The sequence below is a fragment of the Thermobia domestica genome, chromosome 16 (genome assembly GCF_964235325.1).
Source record: "Thermobia domestica chromosome 16, izTheDome1.hap1.1, whole genome shotgun sequence".
NCBI classification, from domain to species: Eukaryota; Metazoa; Arthropoda; class Insecta; order Zygentoma; family Lepismatidae; genus Thermobia; species Thermobia domestica.
Window position 1 is genome coordinate 41612019 of NC_137469.1, and position 20845 is coordinate 41632863.

General features: G+C 35.0%; 1 protein-coding gene across 2 annotated transcripts in view; it reads left to right on the plus strand.

Moving 5' to 3' along the window:
* Positions 1-20845, plus strand: part of Klp10A (kinesin-like protein 10A) — a 171946-nt gene that overhangs the window by 118346 nt on the left and 32755 nt on the right. For both annotated transcript variants that reach the window (XM_081742367.1, XM_081742368.1), the window contains 5 exons: positions 372-539; positions 3831-3984; positions 7040-7143; positions 9417-9579; positions 19507-19753. In XM_081742367.1, coding sequence (XP_081598493.1) covers positions 372-539; positions 3831-3984; positions 7040-7143; positions 9417-9579; positions 19507-19753 — 836 coding nt within the window. The remainder of the gene's footprint in view (positions 1-371; positions 540-3830; positions 3985-7039; positions 7144-9416; positions 9580-19506; positions 19754-20845) is intronic.

The following is a 20845-nucleotide window of genomic DNA, read 5'->3' on the forward strand; positions in this document are numbered from 1 at the left end:
ATATTGCAGCTACTTACATCAAATATACATTTCCTGGTGTTTACTCTCTTGTCCTGAGGTTATTATAATCACGATGATAAAACTTGGGTGTTCTGTGCCGAATTTCATGTAATAGCCATGACGGACAACAGAAATTTAAACATACTAATGTAAATCTATTAATATTGTTTGTATTTACATATGATGCTAATAGAAAATATCAAAATTGCTGGTGTGCATTGCTTACTGTTGTAAGATAACTTTCTGCATATATCTCTTGCTCTGTTCGTGCAGAAAACAAATAATTTCGTTGGTTTCGAACGGCATTTCATATTTTTAAATATGGTGTTGTAAGTATAACTTGATAATTTTGTTTTTTTATTTTCACTTAGGTTCATTGAGGATGACTCGACAGAGTTATATTAGGCCAGCCCAGAATGTTCCTTCTCAGAATGGCCACGGGGACCAAGCTTTAGCTTCATCAGTATCTCGAGGATTAGAAAATATTCCCCCGTCTCCAACACCTCAACCACAGCAATCACAAACTGCTACCAACCAAGGTAATGTGGTTAATTTCTTTCATTTAAAAATTAATAAAACAGGGTTTTTCTAAAATTCAAATGTAGTTTTGTACAATAACTAGAAGGATTAAAACTGAAGGGATTAACGTCAGGATTTATCAATTTTCTAAATAGACCAGCCAAGGCATCAAGTTATACTGCAAACATGAAACACGAATTACTCCACCCTCATCCTGCCGATCTAGTGGGTAGTGCGCGCACGTTTGGTACACAGGGTGTCGAGCTAGATTCCTGGGTGGAGGAGCGTATTGAACGAGTTAGTGGTGCGGATTCCACTTCAAACTGTAGGAGGGCCACTGTGGCTCAGTTGTAGAACGTTCACCTCTGGTACATGAGGTCCTTGAGTCGATCCCAGCTCGTGGCAAGTGAACTTTATGGTGAACAAATACTGTGCACGGGTTTTCTCGGGGTTTTCCCGTTTCCTTCCACTTTCATCATTCCATTCATTTCTCACCATCACAGTCTCCTTTAGTTTAGCCGGGATATTCGTGGGACGTAAAACTTACAGATTTTATTTTTTAAAACTGGAACCACGTCTAATATAGCCTCAGTGCTGGAAAAAGGTCACTAAACATCAACACAGAAATTAAACATGAAATATGGTATAAATTTCGGAAGGAAATAAGCCAGTACTGGTATTTAAACTACCATCCTAACATTAACCTGGTGATATGGGTGACACCCATATCACAGCTGGAAGTCTTCTCGCAAGGGTGTTGTTCGCGAAATTTGAACTTGACACCTGCTAATGCTAACTGATCATTTTACATCCGCTTGCCAAATGTATGATTATTACTACTTCCTTGGAGAAAATATAACTCGAGTCAGAGAAAAAAATATTGGGACTAGTTTTGAATTGATTATAATAAAAGTGGCGTTCATGTATTTACTTCGGCATGTAGTCCGTTGCTACTGTAACTTAGTTTACTTTGTTCCTAATAAAACTTAGCTGATGCACAAACATTGCAAATCTGTGGACAACCTAGGTGTGTTTAAACATTATATACAAGGTGTCTCAAAAGTCCCTTATATAGGGTAATTGTTATTATCATAATTACAAGAATATGTAAGAAGGGGTAAACAGTCTCAAAATATTTAAATCTAAAGTAAAGGATTTTTTTTTTAAATCGGACGAGCCTTTTGGGCTGTACACTTTTATGCGCTCAGTGTTAAATGAAAATGCAACGTTGGCATTTACCTGAACCCACAACGTAAGTGAATGAAGTTACTGTTTGAAATGGGGCTGGCCATCGACATGTTAGTGTAAAAGAAAGTAACTTCATTCACTTCTATTGTGGGTCCAGGTAAATGGCAACGTTGCATTTTCATTTAACATTGGGCGCATAAAGAGTGTACAATCCAAACGGCTCGTCCGATTTAAAAAAATCCTCCACTTTACAGTGAAAACATCATATTTGGAGACGGTTTTCCCTTTTACATTTTGTTGTAATTCTGACAATAAGTTACCCTATGTCAGGGGACTTAGGGACATCCTGTATATTAATTAGCATAGCTAATTGTAAAAATATAGTACCAAGTCATGTATGTTATAAGAAACTGGACAAAATATATCTATAAGCAGAAAATTGTTGATAGAAATAAAGGGATTAGTTTTTAATTTTTGCTAATCACAAAATTGGTAGATATGTACGAGGCGCATGTTGAAAGCCCGATATTTTTTTACACGGAAGGTTGCATCACTGATAAATTTGAACAGCGCAGGAGCATGCGCAAGTATTGTGCTTGCATCGGAGAAAAGAATCGTCTGAGTAGAGATGGATACGTGCGAGTAGCAGTAAGGGGAAATGGCTATCATAATACAATATCCCGCCGAATGTGAAGTGAAATCTGACATCCATCGAGAGTTGTGTTCCGTTTATGAATCGATAGTAGTGAGTAAAAGGAAGGTCAAGCAATGGTGCAGTGTGTTTCGGGAAGAATGTTCAAGTGTTCATGATTATGAGTGTAGCGAAAAGCTTACTGTTCAAAGGACAATCTGGTGGAACGCATTAACGAGAAAATGCAATCTAATCCCCGGTTTACAATAACTGAACCCACCAAAGAATTTCCAATTGTAACTGACAAGCTTGGTTATCACGGGTTGTGTGCGAGGTGAGTGCCAAAAATGCTGACAGACGCTCATGAAGAAAAAAAAACAGCTACTTGTGATATAATATATATATATATATATATATATATATATATATTGCCTTTTTTTCTCACATAGTGACAGGGGATCGATACCCGGCGCTTCCACCATGTAATGTCTGTGAATAGAGTCAATAACAGTTCGGGATTTTAGCCCTTCACCGCCTAATTTATTTTATAAAAATAGTCTTTGTATTCATAAAGTGAATATCTTAAAATCTGCCTTATAACAAGTGAGAAGGAAATACTTTGTACGGGAATCCTTTAGCTCATAGCAGCTTCCAGGACGTCTTGCAGCGACTTCAGGATACAGAACTTCAGTAACATTTTTAGCTCATGGCAGTCTCTAGGGATTTTAGGTAAGGTAGTACTCCTTCGTCCAGAGTGACCTCAGGAGCAGTGATCAGCTGATACTTCTGTCCTCTCCGGGTCCATTTCTGTGTGGCTCGTTCCTCCTCAGTTCCCGTAGTGCTGGCTTCGTGTCTTCCTGGTTTTGTGTGTATCGTCTGCTGTATTGACGATTGTAAGCAATAGCACGTGTTGCATGAATAACATGTGCTCGTACTGAAAGTTGGGGATCTTTACAATACGATCACATAGCCTTGCTCAGTGTGTGTTTTCTTTTTAGTTCGACGATATGGAAACAAGACCTAATAGAATAGTTAGTTTTAAATTCATTCTACTTTTTTCCTGTAGTCATCGTAAAAGTCATTATTGCAAGATTAAAATATCTTAATTTACCTTAAGCAAGAAACTGATACTGCGATCTTTTCACAAGAAAGAATTAATTTCCTGTTTTGCTTTCAGAGAAATACAACTCATTTCCAGGGCAAATACATGTGAGCATTCCTAGCTTAGTTACAGATTGGACTAGTAATGATTTGTTTAATTCCAGAATACAATAGTTTTCATTATAATTTTTAATTAGTTTCGTAATTTATAGTCTTAAGTACATGAGGTATTTTAAAATTAATTTTCATAACCTTAAATTCTTCTTGCTTCGTATGAGTTTATGTGAATTGTTTATTATTATGTTTGTGTGTCTCAGCATTTAATGGAACTAAATTGGACTACCTTCTTTTTCATGAAACCAACCTATGTGGGTTCTATTCTCCGAAGTAGGTAGGAGGAGAAGTAATGTTGTGAAAGAGGTGGAGCGATTGAAGAAGAACCGAGAGGAAAGACGCCAGCGACAGGCAGAACTCAAAGAAGAGAAGGAAGCGTTAATGAATTTGGACCCAGGAAATCCGAATTGGGAGTTTCTAGCAATGATAAGGTAATTCTGTCGATACACAACGCAAACTTGTATGCAGCAGAATGTCATTGGTGTTTTCTCAGTCTTTCCTTCCTTATATATATTTACTCACCTTATGGTATTCCTATGTCAGTTTTTACTTCAGTATTTCGGATGCTTCATTCTAGCATTGATACTTAGGAACAAACACTTACCCAATCATTTTTCAATAAGCTCTTTACATGATAATTGTATCAACACAGTAAAAATTGTGTCAACACAGTAGGAAATATATGTATACAAGGTGTTTCAAAACAACACCGACAACGTTTGGGAGGTGATTCCTGACACCAAGATAATACAAAAAGTATAGACCAACCTGGGTGCACAAATGCTTCCTTTCGGAGTTACAAGCTACTGAAAACATGAAAAAATTAACTTTAAAGATCCAAAGCTCCAAAACTGTGGGACCTATCGTAGTTGGATCAAGTCTAGGAATATGTACCCTATCCAAAAATCCACCTGCGGTACTCACGCAAGAATTTTTATAGAGGGAGTTCAGGTATGGGCATATAATTTGAAGTACTCTCGAACTACTTCTATAAAAAAATTGTTGCGAAAGTACTGCAGGGTTCTGAAATATGGATATTTTTATAGAGCACATACTACTTCCTAAGTGAAGTCTTAGCCCGACTGCGGTAGGTCCCATAGTTTTGGAGCTATGGACCTTTAAAGTTCATGCTTTTGGCAGCCTGTAACTCCGAAAAGAAACATTTATGCACTCAGGTTGGTCTATACTATATATATATAATACTTGCTTTAAGTACATTAAAATTAATAAATCATTGTGCTCTACTCTTATCTTGTCTGTTTGTAGTTGTTGGCACAGGTAAATTTTAGATGAGGAAGGTACTACTTTGAATGTTTATCCTCTTCTATAAAACAATTGGAGTACTCAGACTTGAATTTTTCTTAGATGGTTCCTGTTCAGATACGGGTACAAGAAATCAATCTGAAGACATTTTTGTGTTGCTAGAGAATTTTTCTGAAGTGCGACATAGCCTAGTATTATCATTCAAAATGTTAATAGCCACAACTGAAAGCACTACTAAGTATGTGGGAATGCAAATGAGAAATTCGTGAACCTTGTGTCCTCTGTACTAACTAATCAGCAACTAGTATTTGTGAAAAAATTACGCATAGAGTATCAAATGCTGATCATTTGGCGCTTCTTCCCTATAGTCATTATCACAGGTACTGTTTAAAATCAATGTAACCTGTTGGAAGTACCAATTGTTTCCAACAGAAATGAACTTCAGTACCGTGAGTTTCTATTAAACTCATGTTTTATGGTTTAGCAGCTCTTGCTTTTTGCGTTTTACTTAGTTTTACACATTTGTTAGATGGACTAACTGGCTTCTTATGACATCTCTTTTGAAATATTGTTACTTTTAAAAGTTTTTATGCAGAAACTCTTATCAACTGATCTACGTTATGGAAATTCTACTGGAAAACATGGACACCGGTTTCTAGTCCACAAAATTTCTGAAAATTATTTCGACATCATGAGAGGAAATGTTTCCAGGACTTGTTAGGGATAATTCAAAAATAGTGCAAAGAAGTTCTCTGAAACAAAACCATAAAAGATCTGGCTTATTTTTGATCCACTTATAACACAAAAGCTGGGAAAGATTAAAGTCAAGTGCGATGTTGTGTTATGAAATAGAAAGGTATTTTGTCTAGAAATTTAAAGGTTTCCTAGAAGGAACCTCAAAAGTTTATACGTTACATGACTTCTATGTATCTATTTTGTGGAATAATTCAAAATACATTAAATGGTATATAATCATTTTCTAATATTTCCTTATGCTAATAGTACTCCTGATAGGGCTTCTCCGAAAGTAAGTTTTCGTCGATTGAAAATGAGTATGAGCATAATCTCCTTGCGCCGAGAAAAGTGTATGATGGTCCTGTTAATTTTGGAAAGATAAACACCGTTCATATTGACAGAAAAAAGATAGTACATATGAAGACTACTTAAAGATATGAAAATTCTCACAATTTTCGCAAAGTAACAGCTGACAACGATGGATTCAGTCACGAACATAAACAAGCACAAGAACGAAGAAAGATTGAGGATGATGTGTCAATCTCAGAAGAGAAAATTATTTGCAAAAGCTTGGAACTCCTTGGAATGTACAGTATACGTAGATATGTGTATAGTTTTTTGCATTACAAAGATATACTTCGTTTGATTGTGCAGTTCGGTTTCACGTATTCACGTACCTTCATATCGTATATATATATGGCGCAATTTTTAGAATACCAGATATATATATATATATATATATATATATATATATATATATATAATCTGATTTTGAATATATTCAGCTGAAATTAAGACTAAAAATTGATTACTTGAATTTGTAAAAATTCGGTTAAAAGCTGAGTTGTATATAAAATGTTGGAGGAAGAGAGGAAAGATTTGAGACCTATTTCTCTGCCAGGCAGTGTTCAAAATGGAAGATATGTGCGGGTGTGGCATACCCCTACCTTGGGAGAATAGTAATCAATTTATCTCTACCTCGGATTGCTTTTTTTCGTGTCACAGTTGCAAAATTTGTCTTTCCAGTTTACATATCATTTCCTCCGATTTTTCATTTCGAGTACTGCTACCAGGAAATATGTAAAAATCAAAGGCTGTTCTTAAAATTCTTGGAAAGCCAAATCACATATTAAGGCTCTTCACTTAACTTTTTCGAAATTTTAGTGAACAACTTGGACAATGAAGAATATCAGAAATGTAGAAAGCGAGCTAGGTAATATGTACAAAATAGTATTAAACTAATTACTTTTTTCTAAAACTTCTCTTATAGACGAGAGGTTTGCGCGGGGTGGCGACAAACCTGGAAAATTGGGAATTTTGGTAAAAGGGAATTTAGGTTTGCTAAAAAGCTTCCAAGTCTGTCCTAAGATTATCAAATTTCACCCAAAAAATCAGTCGTATTTTTACTGTAAAAATATTTTATTAAGCTTTCATACTTTTTTTCTCCTCCTCATGAAATACTGAATTTAGTTGTTTCTGTCTTTTCAGCAATTACCGAGCTAGTATAGAAATGAGGCCATTAAGAGACACTGATGCAGTTGAAGATCATCAAATCACCGTGTGTGTGAGGAAACGACCTTTGAACAAAAAAGGTATTAACTGTCTTCTGCTTTTTTCCAATTGAGAGGCCCATTAACTATAGGATCGAATGAAATAGAAATTACACAAAATATGTGTGGCACTGTCATAAGCACATAATAGACATAAAACTACTTACTGTTGCATAAATATTATCTGAGATTAACCTATGCATTTTTTTAAAAATTAAAAATTCATAATGAAGGTTCTAGCAAAAAAAAAAAAATTGCCTTTTCGCAAGAATGCGATCGTTCTTGTTTTTCTTAGTTTTTAATTAGTAGAATTGTTGAATATGAATTGGTTTTGTGAGAAAATGAACCTGAGGTATGCTACTCCTGTCTTGGGAGGAAACTTCCTACTAATTATCTGTGAAAGTACAGAGAAAATAATGCATCTTCAGGACAAAGACGTATTATTGAAACTTATTTTCAAACTCACAAAATTGGCATTAAATATGAATGCAAGTAACATGAGTAAGATCTGGATTCAAGTCATTCATCTTGGAAAATTTTCGTCTGCAAAAAAATTAAGGAATTACCAAATAATCCCCTGAATGGCAAGTGAAAATAGTTTTGAACTTAGTAATAGCGTGGATATTAATCTTTTCGTAAGAAGGCTTCACGAGGGTAATTCAGAAAGTAGTGCCTCCAAGGTGATACCTTTGAGTCTGACAGATAGCACCGATGCAGGTATCAGTGGAAAGCTTGCAATGTCAGCTACAAACGGTGCCATCATTTTTCAATATAACCCCATTACGGGCAACACTTGCGCCAACGCGAAACAAGATTTTTCATTCCACCTGCGAAGAATTGTGGTGGTTGCTGGCGAAGGCACAAATTCCTGACTATAGGCAGGATGAGGCAGATTGTCAACAATACTTTGCCAGCCGATGGAACATTTTTTTTTTTTTTTTTTGTAAGGGGGGGGGGGCGTGTGGCGGTACTCCATCGACTGATGCTTCATTTCTGGGTCGTAATGATGTATCCACGACTCGACGCCGGCGATGGATGTTCCTGGGCTCACAACCTTCCGCAGTTAGAAATTCAGTGATGGCCCGCTGTTTCAACCGGACGTCACCATTGGATGCCAGGGACTGCTCCATTACTCTGGAACGAGAAGAGATAGGAAGGCGAAACAAGTGACATTCTATATTGATAAACATCAATACATTAATTGTAAACAGTTCAGAATGTTTGCAGTACTATTGGCCAAATAATGGGCTTGGAGGCATTACTTTCTGAATCACCCGTGTACTTTTTCTGATGACGACTTCTTTATCCGTTCTATTGTGTTGAATATTGTCCAGTCACCTGATATCTGAAGCTTGACAGACAAAAATATAGTAATAAGTAGAATGCCTCTGTATCAGGATTTATTAGGTAATTTCATAATACAACTGGAATAGTGCGAAGATGTTGAAAAATCAAATTGATACGAATAAGTTCAACTCTCTAGCTTAATCCTGGACCATATTAAGTTCTAGCACCAGTAAAGAACATATGTATGCTGAATAGCTAAATAACTAGTACCCGACATTGATGCACGTGGTCCCATGTTTGATGGAAATCCCTTTCTATCTGCGATGCGTAGTTTCATTGGTAACTTGATCAAAATCGCTTACGGCTAACGGAGATAGACAAGTGAAAACACCGTAATTCCATGTCGTCCTTAGTGTCGGTTGTGATAACGGGTGTTGAACTCTATTCGGAGGCGGATCCTTACTCTTGTTCAATAAGATATTTTATGAGAAAGTAGCCAGGATTATTACTAGATATTGTGAGACAAGAAGTACTTCACATATCCCAATAAACCTGTACAGTATTTGAATGGAAATCGATAATTTGTGAATTCACAATCTATAATTTTCAAGAAATATACACATTCCCTTCGGTTGCTGATTTATCATATAATAAACTACGTATTCATTTTTGTAACTTAATTTTAGTGTGTATTCTCATCATCGCATATCGGATTGAGTTACTCGATCAGAACTTCTTAGAAGGGTGGGGTACTTCATGCATATGAAAATTCATGGCTAGGGATTCTTGAGTAGTATACGCAGTATACGAGACCTGGACATGTCTATACAATGATGAGAGGATAATATAAACAAAATTCGAGAAGTATTGTTAATTTTTATTATTTTTATTTTATTTTATTTTTTCAATTTTGGTCCTCCAAGCACAAGTATAAATGTCATTCCATATTGTAATATTGAAGATTACATTCGATTTCTGTTGTAAATCCTGAGTTTTCTGTTTTGAATGTAAATTTTATCTTTTTTCAGAGAACGCCAGAAAGGAAGTAGACGTAATTACTGTTCCTAATAAGGATCAAATGGTAGTTCATGAACCAAAATTGAAAGTAGATCTCACAAAATACTTAGAAAACCATCAGTTCAGGTTCGACTATGCTTTTGATGAAACGTGTACTAATGAAGTAGTTTACAAGTAAGTATTTCCAATAATATAATTAGTGTTACTGGAATAAAGTGTTGATTATTACAGAATGCGAATTCAGATTGTGACGGTAATCGAAACTGAAAGTAAAATAATATTAAAATTTATTTTTATGTTCACGTAATGGTCTGTATTGTTGTGATGTTATATTATCAAGTTGAAAGAGGATGTCTCGTAACTTGTTATAATTGGTAGTAACGTAAGTAGTAATTTAAATTAAATAATAATAATAATAATAATATGGGGTTCATACACTACCTGGAAATCTCAGGGAAATTGATTTAGAAAGAAAAAACCCTGGATAATTCAGGGAAATCGATATCTAGTTTAAAAAAAAATGGAAATATTCAGGGAAATTGAGTTCAAAATATTGTATATTTTGAATGTATTCAAGTATGGAACAAAAGAATTTACATATTAATTCCCTTAGTAGGCTTCTCAACTTAATATTTTTTCCCTTTAACCGATCCGGTACAATATTCATAAACGAACCTTTGTTGATATAATGGGCGCACTAGTAACCTTTCCACTTTTTCTGAAAGCGATACTGACCTATAGAAGCAGTTCTTTAGAATTTCATCCTTGTAACCTCAGAATTGACTCTTACTCTTTGTAAGACAATGAAGTATTCCGTAGATATTGACAAATTCTTGCTTCTACCTTTTATCCAAAAAATTCGTTTTTGACTTTTGTGGTATATTCGATGTATTAGCATTTTGTGCAGGTTCATAAAATCCTATTATTTTTCCTATATTGAGAAATGACTCGTGAAAATTAAACAGCGAACCTAAAACAGATAGACAATTCTGTCCTCCAAAGCCAAAAAGTCATATCTACAGGTTTGGCCAGAATTGAGTTAGTGACGTCAGCTAGGTCATATCAACGTAATATATCATTTGAAAAAGAGAGAACTCTGAATCTGCAAAATAGTGGAGCTATATAATATAAATTGTTCATCTGATATAGACGTCGTACCATAAAATGCTAGCTTATTAGTAAGCAGTAAATAACGATTTACTCAAAAGCAGATTTTCTGTGGATACGATTTTTGGCTTTGGAGGGCAGATAAGTTCACTGCTTAATTTTCATCTTTTTGCAAGTATGTTAACTTTGAATTATAGAGATGTCTGGCCAAAGATCAGAGTTTAATCGTCAGTGGTTAGATCCAGCATTACATCCTGAGTGGACGCCTTGCTTGAAGGAGGTTAAAGTAGATGTGTATAGTGAATTTTGCGGCGTATGCTCTGAAAGTTTCTCATTGAGTAATATGAGAGTACAGGCAATTGAAAGGCCCAACATACAGGCAAAGATTGGAAAGTTACAGTACAGTAAAAAAAATCAAAGTAGTATTGTGGATATGTTTAAACCAGTTCAAAAACAAGTGGAGCAGCCATGACAAGTCAACAGAAGAATTAAAACAACCATCTTTAAAAGGCTTCGTTGAAAAAGATGAAGTGACATCTGCAGAAATATGAGGGCAATGAGACTTGTAGTGAACAGAGAATCTTACAATTCTTGTAAAAATAATAATATACTGTTTAAGCAGATGTTTCCAGATAATGTAATTGCACACAATTTTAGCATGGGTCCTTTGAAATGTAGTTATGTTATTTGTTACGGCCTCGCACCATACTTTAGAGACAATGTTGTGGATGCAGTAAACGGGTGTCAGGACATTGTAGTGTGGTTTGATCAAGCGTTAAATGAGGTAGCCCAAAAGGGGCAGATAGATATTTGTGTGAGGTTTTGGAACGATACGAAGGAGGAAGTTTCCACGACTTTTTTATCATGCTACAACTGAAGATCTCTTATCTAAGTTTAAAAAAGGACTTTCAAAAGTGCCTCTGAAGATGATTTTCCAAGTCAGTATGGACGGACCTTCAGTGAACTGGAAATTTCTTTCAAATATAAAAGAAGAAATTCAGACTGATTCTACAGATCCACAATTATTAGATTTAGAATCATGTGGTCTTCATTTGGTTCATGAGGCATTCCAAACAGGTCATGGAGCTGCAGAATGGAATGTTAATAGTTTTTTAAAGAAATTTTCCTATTTGCAGGGCTCCCAGCTGTCCTATTTTCCTATTTTTTCCTTTATTTTGGAAATTAGTGTTTATTTGTCCTATATTTTAATCTTGTCCTATATTTTTCTGTGATTGAATTATTAAAAGTGCATGCCAAGGGCAGTTCTGGTGATGATTTAAATTGCTACATATTAGCAATTTGCTTAAATGTGTCTTAGCATTACTTTTCTGAGGGTCAGTCACTACTCCTCACTATTACTTTTTTTTTTAAATTTGGTTTTTCCTATCCTCCCATGGCCACTTTTTTTTTTCCCCCATCTTTGTTTCCTATGTGCCTATTCTTCCCCAGTGAAGCTTAGCTGAGGAACCTTGCCATGCTCCAGTTTCTTATAACGTAAGCTGTGTTAGCATTTTTTTCAGCAGTGTGTGTGCAGCAGTATTGGCTAGGCATTGAGATGTGTTGGTATTCACCAACATATCCCAACGCCTTCCAATATGCTATACATAATACGCGTCCTGAAAAACCTGGAAATAAAAGTGTGTCGTGGAAACTGTTTGGAAAAGTCAAGGAAAGTAGACAAATGGCGAAAATCCTGGGAATGTCCTGGAAATTATTTATGAACTGGAAATGTCAACAGTTGTTAGAAGTGTATATATAATTTGCAGAGCCATGATGAATGAAATGCTGTTACGCTATTTATTTCAGAGGGAAATACTTGGATCAAATAATTCAGTGTTTAATTAGATTCAAGTATTTTATTGCAGAGAAATAAGTTATCAATCTTGTTTTTCCATTAAAAAGATATGAAGTAATGAAAAATAATGCCAAAATAAAGTTCATCTGTAAATAAAAAGAACTAGAAGGATATTAGGAAGATAGAGAAATAGTTAATATTGTTGCATGCATTAATTAAATTTACGTATTCAAAATTATATATGAATAACGGCATGTTAAAATGTTAAATGTCATGGTAATCCTATAAATAAGAGTTAACTATTTCTTTTTCTTCTGAGGTAGTGCGAATATGTTCTAAATTTTACAGATGTTGGAGCTGCATTTTTAATTTATTTTTATTTATTTGCTATTTTGAATAATAAATAGTTGTCCATTGGGGTGAAGGGTGGCCTTTTCTTACAATACATTTAATTTTTTTCTGTGCTTCAGAGCATAATATTCCATTGTCTAAACCAAGCTGTCTTATATTTTTTCAATGTCCTGCTGGAAGGCCTGTATTTGTTTAAAGACAGTCCAGCATGAGGAGACTACGTTGCATCCTCTGGGACTTCCACATTTCTTCAAAAATTTTGTCATGTACGCTGGGTAGAAAATACACAGTGCGCAGAAAGAGCATTGGAAATATTTCCCCACGTAAAGAAGTACTTGAATTTAGCTAACATCCTCAGCAGTGTATCAGTGAAACATGTCAAGGAAGGAGTTGACGATTTGTTAATGCCAACAGAATTGGCGTTCAAGACCTTGGCAACAAAACTAGAGGAATTTTTAAAAGCATTTCAGTACTCTAAACCTAAGGTACCGTTCTTGTACAACACACTTACCAACCTTGTTAAAAGCTTGATAAGCCGATGTGCTAAAGCAGATGTTGTTGAAAGGTGTGAATCAGTCAAGAAATTGATTTCATTGGATTTGGAAAATAAAGACATTTTGTTGAGATACAAAGATGTTGATGTGGGATTTGGGGCAAGAAACGCGTTAGCTAAAGGTGGAATTTCCGATCGGCAGAAAGTGGAATTTTCTTTGCAATGTCAACGGTTTCTAGTGGCAACAATCAAAAAGATCTTGGAGCACAACCCTTTAAAGCAGGGATGCAAATAAGCAACAAAATTTTACTCACCCAAGAAGAAAGCTACTAGCCCATATCTCACAATAGAAATCATTTACTTACCTTCGGTATGATATTAAATACTATTAAATACTCGCCCGCACCGACGAACCACTCGCCTCGGGCGAGTGGTTATTTGCATCCCTGCTTTAAAGAATCCTCTTGTTTGTGCCGTGTCATCTCTTGATCCAGAAGTTATTTTGAAGACGCCACCTTTGATTCAGGAGTGAATGAAAACAAGTATTCAGATCCTTCATTCCAGCAATCGGTTGTCAGAAAATGTTAGCAGTTGTTCTTATATGACTTTGTGTAGGTTGACAAAAGAGGAATACAGGGGAGTCTTTGAAAACTTTTTTGAAACTAAAGATGATCTAAACAAATTCTTGGCAAGTCTGTGTAAGAAAGACAAGAAATTTACTGACTTGTGGGTTGTACTCAAAATTGCTTTTATATTATCACATGGAAACGGAAGAGTTGAATCCGATTTTTTCAATCAATAAGAGCCTGTTGGTTGAAAATTTGCAGGAGGATTCAATTGTAGCACTGTGACGAGTACATGATGGCATTCAATATGAGGGTGGCATTAGCAACTCTCAGATCTCACAGGAATTAGTTAAAGCAGTTAACGGATCTTGGGCAAGATATGAAATGGCATTGAAAAGAAAATGCCATGCAGTAAAGGAAAACGATCAGAAACTTCAAATGAAAAAGCAGAAGCCAAAAGAATTAAATGACTTAAGCGGGGGAAAAAAATCTCTTGGAGAAAGCTCATAGTCTGGAAGCTGAAAATATAAAGAAATCAGTAAGGTTATGCAGGACTTGTAGAATAAAACTAGTTCTTAGTGTAAGAACATTATATATTATGTTGTTTATTCTAAAACTAAAAATTGTTAATGACAGTAAAACAATAGAATTGTGAATTTTGTTAAAATAAAACTTCATGGATAGGGGAATAGCATGAACAATTCCAAATGTATACCGTGGTGATTATCTGTGTTCTAAAGTTTGGAGTGTGGCTCAATATTTAATTGCAATTGTTCATTGGGGAGAAGGGTGGTCATTCTTAAATGTATAAATATATTATTCTTAAAATTTGTGTGTTCTCTTACTGTTAGTTTCTTCCACTAGATTTGGAAATTGCAAAATTATTACCTGGAAAGCCTGGAAAATTCAGGGAAATTGAGTTCAATATTTTTGTATGAACCCTATAATAATAATAATAATAATAATAATAATAATAATAATTACAGACTAAGCCATAAATACTTGAATATTTAAAAATGTAATTCAGAAGTCATGTGTTACGTTGCGTAATAACGTTACGTGTCATTCCTATATATGGTTTGAAGTTCTGTCGGGATGGAGAGCTGTGCGTACTTCAGAAAGAGTGAATCCTAGAAGAGAGACAACCTTGCGCTGCTCCGCAAAGATAAGCTAGGTGGCACGCAATTACATTACTTCTAGTAGAATACAAGCGTTCGCAGTATTCTACACAGTGATTTTCGGTTCCATGTGTACATCAAGTTGTCTAGAATCTTCACAAAATATAACAAAAGAAACCGATTGCAGATTTATAATGGTTTCTTGAGTTCGAGAGCATTATAACTAAATTACTAACGTCAGACAAGCTGATTTTTATTTTTCCAAGTATGTGAATTGCCGGTTTTGAGCTGAAAACAATTCTGTTACGAAGACTCCACACAAAGCAAAAGTACTTGAATGGTATACCATTTTCTCTGGTTTTATTATTAATATTCTTGTACTGTCACAGTTCATGCAAAGTGCTTTATAGAAAGAGCGTCTTTAAAAAAAAAAAAAAAAAAAAAAAATCTGCATCTTGAAATCTGTCATTCCTGGAAGATGATGTGACCGCCTTTACCAATTATCTGTTAATGGACGTTCTGAGGAAGATGTTTTCAGGTTTGCTTTCGGAGTAGATAGTTTGTCCAGTTTTTCAGCACGTTATCATTTGTGGACTATTTAAACCAAAAGTGTTTTGAGTAATTTGCAAGCAGTATCGAAGAATTGGAAAATCGAATTTGTTCCCAGAGAAGTGCTGTAGCAAGTTATGCATGTATAAGTTTCCTATCAGCTTTTGCAATTGTGTTGCTCGTGATGAGGGGTCACTTATCAAATGGAACTTTTAAGTCGTAAGGTCACTTTTGTCAGTAACAGTGTATCAGCATAAACCTCAGTATTAAGGTTGGTTTAAAGGGACAAGTTTTGCCGATAGATGGCACTACAGTCTTCGTATCTCTCCCATGTATTTTTATCTTCCACAAAAATTCACGATTTCTCTTACAAATTTCAACTTACAGACTTCAAATTTTTAGAAAAGGAACTTCATAATCTATCGAAGGCAATAATCCGTGCTGATTCTTTATTTAGAATTTTCCTCATTGTTGAAATGGCTTGATTGTTCAAATGGATATCCAAATCTTTAACAATGAAACTGTTTCAACAATGAAGAAAATTCTAAATAAAAAATGAACACGGATTGTTCCCTTTAATAGGTTATGAAGTTCCTTCTGTAAAAATTTGAAGGCTCTAGGTTGAAATTTATAAAAGAAATTGTAAATTTTCGTGAAAGGTAAAAAATACATGGGAGGGATAGGAAGACTGTAGTGACATCTATCGGCAAAACTTGTCCCATGCTTGCAGTTTCTGACATTATATTTTCTAAGTTGTCAGGTGTTAGTAGTTAGATTATATTTAAAAACATGACTGGTTTGAGATGTGACACTCTGCTGCTGGTTACGGAAATATGTTTGATCTTTACGATAAAAAATCGTCAATCAGATAATTTTGACACAACTGTCAGTGGGAAAATTGTAGTTTTTATTGCCTTCTGTGTTGAAGACTTTTAAAAAATAAGTATATTGTTAGTATTTTTACCTGTTTCGTATTCTATATACAAAGGACGCTCATTTGCACAATGGATCATAACCTTTTTAGTAGTAGCATTAGGACCATTAAATTTTGTGTGCATGTACTTGTTCTTCATGTATAGTAATCTTCAAAAAATCTTGACCACCCATTTTGCTTTAGGTCGTATTATACCAGTGATACGTAAGAAACTCAGATATTTTGTCTCTGGATAATATCAATTGATCAAAGAAAATGCAGATGTATCTGATTTAATTCCAAATATGGATTAGAGTACGGAACTTTCCAAAGCTGGTGGGTGGCCAGGTTATTTTGAACAAGGTTATACATAAGCATGTTAGTCAGTCTATCGTCTATCCACTGTGGCACACTTAGCCCACCGTTCTTTCCACGCCGTAAATGCACTTCAGTAAAAGTCGGGACACTTACTTACGCCACTGTTCCACACACATTGAGTTCTTGGTTACTGGTAGACTGCCCACCACGAAGGTGGACCTTTTAGAGGACCAAACAGAAAAATCGTACGAGGCCAGGTCCGAACTATAAGGGGGAAATTAGGAACTACTTCCCATCCGATTTTCTGCTGTGTGTGATTGGTAGAGTGGGACCTCGCATTATCTTGTGCAGTTTGATGACTGTATTTTGGAGCCCCAGTCTCTTTGTTCTTAGAGCACGTCCGAGATTTGCCGGTGACAAACAGTACCACTTTTTGTTAATTATTGCGCTCCGTTCCGAAAAGTTCATGAAGCTTACGCCACAGTGCTCCCAGAAGAATGTGGCCATTAATCTGTCTGCTGATCTGATGAGTCTTGTTTTCTTCCGCCCGTGGAGAACTGGAATGACTCCATTCCGTGGACTGTGGGATTCATATGAAACAACAGTTTCATCCTTCGTGATGACAGCATCAAGGCATTGTGGAGAGTCACCACTGAACCTGTTCTGGGGTTCGAGCCAGTTTCCTTCCTCTTTGATTTCTGTTCCTTTTGTGAGCAGGTGCGGCACCTATCTGGCGCATAGTTTACTGTAACGTAAAGACTGTATTAATGTTAGGATAGTACCCACAAATATAATCTGTCGCTTCAACAAGCTGCAATGTGCTTACAAATTGTCATTCCTGATGAGTTTCTCACTGTGTTGATGGTCTGCCGGACCGTGGTTGGTCCTGCATACTGAAATCACCGCTGTTGAACCTTTTTGTATTCATTGCTGAACATTGCTCTGATCCTGTCTCATCGCCGTACATAAGAAGCAGTTTGCGTCGAATGGATATGGCCGAACGATCACCGGTCTTGGAAAGGAATTCAGTGGCCGACCGTTGGTACGTGCGACTGTATATTTGATTCTCCATTGTAGCCGTATTTGTAACTAGATGAAAAAAAAAAAAAAAAATGTTACACAACTTCAGCATAAAGGCCACTAGTACACATGCAAAAGAGTTTTCTGGTTCTAATGTTAAAAATAAAACGTTTTGGCTCATTGTTTAAAATTTCTTGAGTGTCTTTCGAAATTTATAATACGTGTATGTAAGATTCAAATTATTTATTCCGATATTATTTTTAAATACGCAAAGTGCATTATCGAAACTTACATAGATGAAAATATAAATTTTTCAAGATGTTTTGTTTAAATACTGTAATTTCTGGTAAAGTTTGCAATTCCAATAGTTTATGATATGTACTATAGTTATCCTGCTGGTGTGTGCTTTTGCATGAAAAGTGTAATACTGCTTTTCAGAGAAAATGGATTTAGCACAAAATACAGGATTGGTTATAAATCGCTTGACATTAGCAGTTATTAAATTCTCAAAGTTCCATAATGAATAGAATTTTACCACAGACTGAACATGCATTAGTATTTCGAAAATAATGATTGTGGTCACATACCAGAGTGTGATGGTTATTAGTACACGTTTTCCGGGCTTCGGTAAGTAATCCATAATTTGAATAAAAGTTTGAGTGGACTGGATCTATAGCGAGTCTTCCTACACCAGATAGCAAAAATATTTAAATAAAAAGAAAATATTATGACTTTAGCGCAATGCTTTGTCACAGTCTCATTGATAGTAAAGAACAACATTGTGAACACTTAATATTAATAACCTAACATAGTAATGATTTCATAATTTCGTAGTTAATTCATATTGAATAAATTTTTGTCAAGTGACATGGCCTGTCCTGTAGTTTACTTCATGGTCTTCACTACAACAAAATTAAACTACCGCTAAGTTTAGAGTTTTTCTGTAATATCTTCAAAACAAATAAAAATATTCGAAAAGCAGAAACGTAGTGAAATACGATTTTGCATGTGATACCGTTATCACAACTAATGTATCTGCTTTTGATTTGCAACTGTAGATAGATCTAGCGTTCTTTGCTGGTTCTGTAAATAGCGGTAAACCAAAAACAGAGTTATCACATGCAAAGTCGTATTGTCTAGTTTACTACGTTTCTGCTTTTCGAATAATTTTTATTTGTTCTGAAGATATCACAGAAAAACTTTAAAATTAGCGGTAGTTTAATCTCGCTGTAGTGAAGACTCTTAAGCGAAGTTAGTAATAAAGTCGCGTGAATGTGTTAATTATAAGTCAAAAAATAAAGGAAAAAAGCGGTGTTGTATTCACAACATAGTTATATTTAATTATTAGTCTCTTAATAAGATTTTAAACAAGCCAAAAATATACTTTTGTTAATTCCATCCATAGTTTAGAACGAGAGATTTTTTAAATAATGGGGAAACATTTTCTATAAATAATACAGACCTTGTATACGGAAACAGTACATGACTACAAATACCAAGAAGGATTAAGTTATTTGTGTTAGTTTTACGAACATTGTACTTCATCTCGGCAAGCGATCCATAACCTAAATAAAAAAGTTTGAGTATAGTGGGTCTATAACGGGTATTCCTAGACTGTGGCTGTTCCTCTTGTATGATTTTGAGCCCTTTGTTTGGTAAGAGTTACGTAGGAAGTCCCCATTTAGGGTCGAAATCGCATAGAAAGAAGAAACAATCTTTTTGGTACAAAGTACTGATTTAAGTTATAAATGTGTATCCTATAGCGTCCATTAGCAAGTATTCAAAACATAGTGTTCAATACGGAACACTTTTATTTTGATAGTAAACGATTTTTAGTAATCAGTTTTGTCTATCAACTTTTCTTTTTTCAGATATACGGCTAAACCTTTAGTGCAGACAATTTTTGAAGGAGGTATGGCCACTTGCTTTGCTTATGGGCAGACTGGTAGTGGTAAAACACATACTATGGGTGGCGATTTTCATGGAAAAACACAAGACTGCAAGAAAGGAATTTACGCAATGGCAGCGAAAGATGTCTTCAAGTTTTCGAAGCTTCCCAAATATAAGAACTTAAATCTCTCGGTATCGGCTAGTTTCTTTGAAATTTATAGTGGAAAGGTAAGCACAATAAGTTTTACATTTGAAATAGTCTTTAACAGAGTTCCTACGAATCATGTTCAAATGCAAAATGATTCAAGAAAACTAAGTTTTGTTTGAAATTAATTCGAATATTTCTATAGGTAACAATTATAAAGTTACTTAACTACTGCATTGTTCATGTAGTCAGGTAACCATTATAGGGATAGACCTTCCAGGTTTTACAATTATTTAGTACTTCGATGTTCCATGCTCGTTCATTAATTATTACTATATTTTTAGCATTTATTCTGAATTTGTATTTTATTACCTACAAAACACTCAAGAGGGGAACTTGTGCAAATTCTGACACATATAGTATATAATTTGACACAGAAGTTTTTTTTTTTTCCTTTTTTTTTTCGTAGGAAAGATTTTACTTTTAAAGTAAGTTCTACTTTTCAATCAGAAATAATATTTTCATGGAATTTACGCTACATTTTCGTTGAAACATGATAGTTGATTTGATCCCAGCTGCTGAAAGAATTAAACTCAGTAATAGAAGAAAGAAAATCAGACCAGAATTTAAGGCGAAACGATCGCTGAAAATGAGTAAGAAGTTTGCACCCTTGTCAAGATTTTGTTAGTTTGCTTGGTAAACATTAGTCCAGCGTTTCTGAACTTCTTTTTTTTTTTCTTTTGGGCACACCAAAGTATTGTTAGCCTGGTCTACTCTAGTTCTAAATGACTATGGGGATTGTAGCTAAAGAGAGAAAACCAGACCAAACTTAGAGAAATATCTGAAATTTCTCTTATGAACATGCCCTTAAAAGTTAGGCAAAATTGTATACAATGAAAACTAAAACTTATTTGAACAATAACTAATGAGGTTGATGTTTAAATTTAAATAGAAGTCTTATGTTCATGACAATTTAATTTATTGGATCTAGTTTAGTGTGTTCTTAGATTTGGACGTGTTTAAATATCTGAAAGATTGTGTAGAATAAAAGAAAAGGCAATATGGCCAAATAGAATGTCATACCTTGAGCGCAGCTGGTTCCATGTTGTCAAAAGTCCTTCTCTGCAGTTCAGATTTCGGTTATTGTAAAACGTCCTTGGAAGTATCAAACTTGG